Source organism: Helobdella robusta, assembly GCF_000326865.2.
Source record: "Helobdella robusta unplaced genomic scaffold HELROscaffold_33, whole genome shotgun sequence".
NCBI classification, from domain to species: domain Eukaryota; kingdom Metazoa; phylum Annelida; class Clitellata; order Rhynchobdellida; family Glossiphoniidae; genus Helobdella; species Helobdella robusta.
This window is the reverse complement of record NW_008704623.1, coordinates 305,792-308,351: the sequence shown is the minus strand read 5'-3', so window position 1 is coordinate 308,351 and position 2,560 is coordinate 305,792. Positions and strand designations below refer to the sequence as shown.

General features: G+C 30.8%; 1 protein-coding gene across 1 annotated transcript in view; it reads left to right on the top strand.

The window, feature by feature from the left end:
- Window positions 1-386: 386 nt before the first annotated feature.
- The window catches only part of HELRODRAFT_192412 (hypothetical protein), a 7,650-nt gene continuing 5,476 nt past the window's right edge, over window positions 387-2,560 (top strand). Inside the window, exons 1-4 of the mRNA XM_009022696.1 lie at window positions 387-579; window positions 1,409-1,457; window positions 1,903-2,012; window positions 2,199-2,560. The exon at window positions 2,199-2,560 is cut by the window's right edge and continues 484 nt beyond it. Coding sequence (XP_009020944.1) covers window positions 439-579; window positions 1,409-1,457; window positions 1,903-2,012; window positions 2,199-2,560 — 662 coding nt within the window. The 5' untranslated portion in view covers window positions 387-438. The remainder of the gene's footprint in view (window positions 580-1,408; window positions 1,458-1,902; window positions 2,013-2,198) is intronic.

Below are 2,560 nucleotides of genomic sequence, written 5' to 3'. Positions count from 1 at the left end.
GAAGGAAACGGAAGCTCTAATGAACAACGGCTTCAACTGCGGATAATCTTCGCTTCTTTGCGGGTTAGGAGTTCTCGACCCAAGAGCTAGGTGCATCGCCAATAACAGTGTAAATGGTAGATAAGACCACCATTCCATCATGACATCTACATCCAAATGAATGAATATTGCAATTAAATTGAAAATTTTGAATCATTCACGTTGACAAATATAACCGAAATTTATACACAAGGACCAAAATAGGAAATTTTTAAATCAGAAATACAAAATACTTAGAGATAAAGTAAGAGAACCTTAAAAACAGCCTGCCTTAGTAAAGGTAAATGTATCACGTGACATCCATTTTACTTATACAAGTTAACTTTTACTCGTCGATAAGTAATTTTTGTTTAAATAATTATTAATTGATTATAATTAATAAATAAAAAAGAATATAAAATGGCCAGTACCGAACCACCGCCATTGCTTGTTGAAGGGGAATCAAGTTCTTCAGTCGAGGAGGCCATTGGCATTAAAGAACCTGGAGACCCTTTCTTCAATGTTGGGCTGGCTGTTGCTGACACTGATTCTTCCTTTGGGGTCAAAAATTAAAATCTTATTAATTGATTAGTAAATAGATTAATTTAATTTTTAATTAATAATTATAATTATATTATTTGTTTAATAAATTATATTTATTGTGAATTGAGTCTTTTTTTGTGTTGTGTGCATTCATTTTCATGGCCTAACATTACAACAATAACACTACTCTACTAACACTAACATGAACTAAATACAAAATGAAACAAAATTAGGTTGTAATTAGTTAAAAATACTAAAATAGAGTTACTACTTACTAGTTAGGGAATCAAAAATTTTTAAAATAAAATCAGTGAAATGTACAAGGGGCAAACCATTCATATTCGCACACACCACAAATTTGAATTAATATTAATTGTATTTGAACCATGTCAGTAAGAAAAAAAACATTTAAACCTCATGTAAGATACAGCACTCCCGCCATCTGAGCTACGCTATAAGATACCATCCAACTACTAATTTAATTTAATCAATTCTTCATTCTCATGGTTTTGTTAAATATTAATATCTTTGTTTTGTTAAATGTTAATATCATTATTTTGTTTTTATCATCCCATCATGGCTGTTGTATTACTGCAATGTTATTAATCTCTTCTATCACATTTTTCCACGTCAGCATCCTGTGGATCTCTTGAAAAATCATTCCTTTGCTATGTTTAACATTGATGGTTTATTATGTGTTCTTAAAGTTTTAATTTTAAACTTTTGTGTATTGTTGTTGATGCCGTTGCGTGTTTTATTGTATTTTAACATGATGCGGCATTAATTTGTGAAGAAATGTTTTGGTGATAAATGAGGAAAAAATTTTTAATCAAATTTGTTCATTCAGAAGAAAGATCCTTCGTCAGGTTTCTTTGATGACATCGACATATTTGAAGGTGCTTTTTTTTCATTTGAATAATCAAACGAATTAAGGTGTACACTCACAGACACACACACTCACACACACACACATCAAATTATTATTTATTTTAATTATATTTTTATACAATTTTAATTAAAAAAAAAATTTGATGAGAACCTTTTAAAGTTTTTTTATTGTACTTTTATCTATGACTAAAATCTGTTTACTATCAGTAAAATATAATTTTGTGTGTATGTGTACATGTGTGTGTGTGTGTGTGTGTGTGTGTGTGTGTGTGTGTGTGAGTGCGTGTGTATGTCTATTATTTTCATTATACACTATATTTAATCAAATTATTTTTTTTCAATTCACTTATATTTCTTTTAAATATTTCCCTTTCAAATTTATATTTTTTTTTTAAATAAAATTTATCTCAAAATTAACTTTTTTCTTAAATTCAGTTAATTTTTTAACAACAGAAGAAGCAAAATTCCAGAGAGAAAGGATTTTTAACGATAAAATGTCGAATGATGAAGGCAAAAAAAGTGAAAATTTTTTTGAGAAAATGACGTTGCCTGGTCCAGATGAGGTCTTTTGCATATTTAATTAATTCATTATTCGTTTGTTATCAATTTATTTGTTCTTTATCAGTTAATCAATCTCTATCAGTTCTTTAGCAATGTTTATTTATTTCATATAATTTGTATGTTTATTGAAATTTAATAATTATTAATTACAATGAAATTATTATAATATTCATTTATGTTCTAACAAGGGGACAAAAGATAAGAACCCCACAGCATTAGCACCACCATCTGGCCATGCTGAACCCTCCTCGGATGGGAACATACCACCTCAGAAAACCTCACCACAACCACCTCAAACTCTCGAGAATATTCACTTGGAATCAATACTCGACTCGTCCATGCAACATTCAGTGACGTCATTATTATCAGACGTCGGGGCTTTTTCTCCGCTGTCATCCGATAGCGCCATGGTTTCCTCCTCCGGTACGACAGCTTCTTCTAATGATAATTTTTTTGCTGACAACAATTCCACTCATGATGAAGCTGCCTCTGTGGCTGTAGCGACTGCGGCTACTGCAACTACCGCATCTGCATCGACTTCGCCATCCAA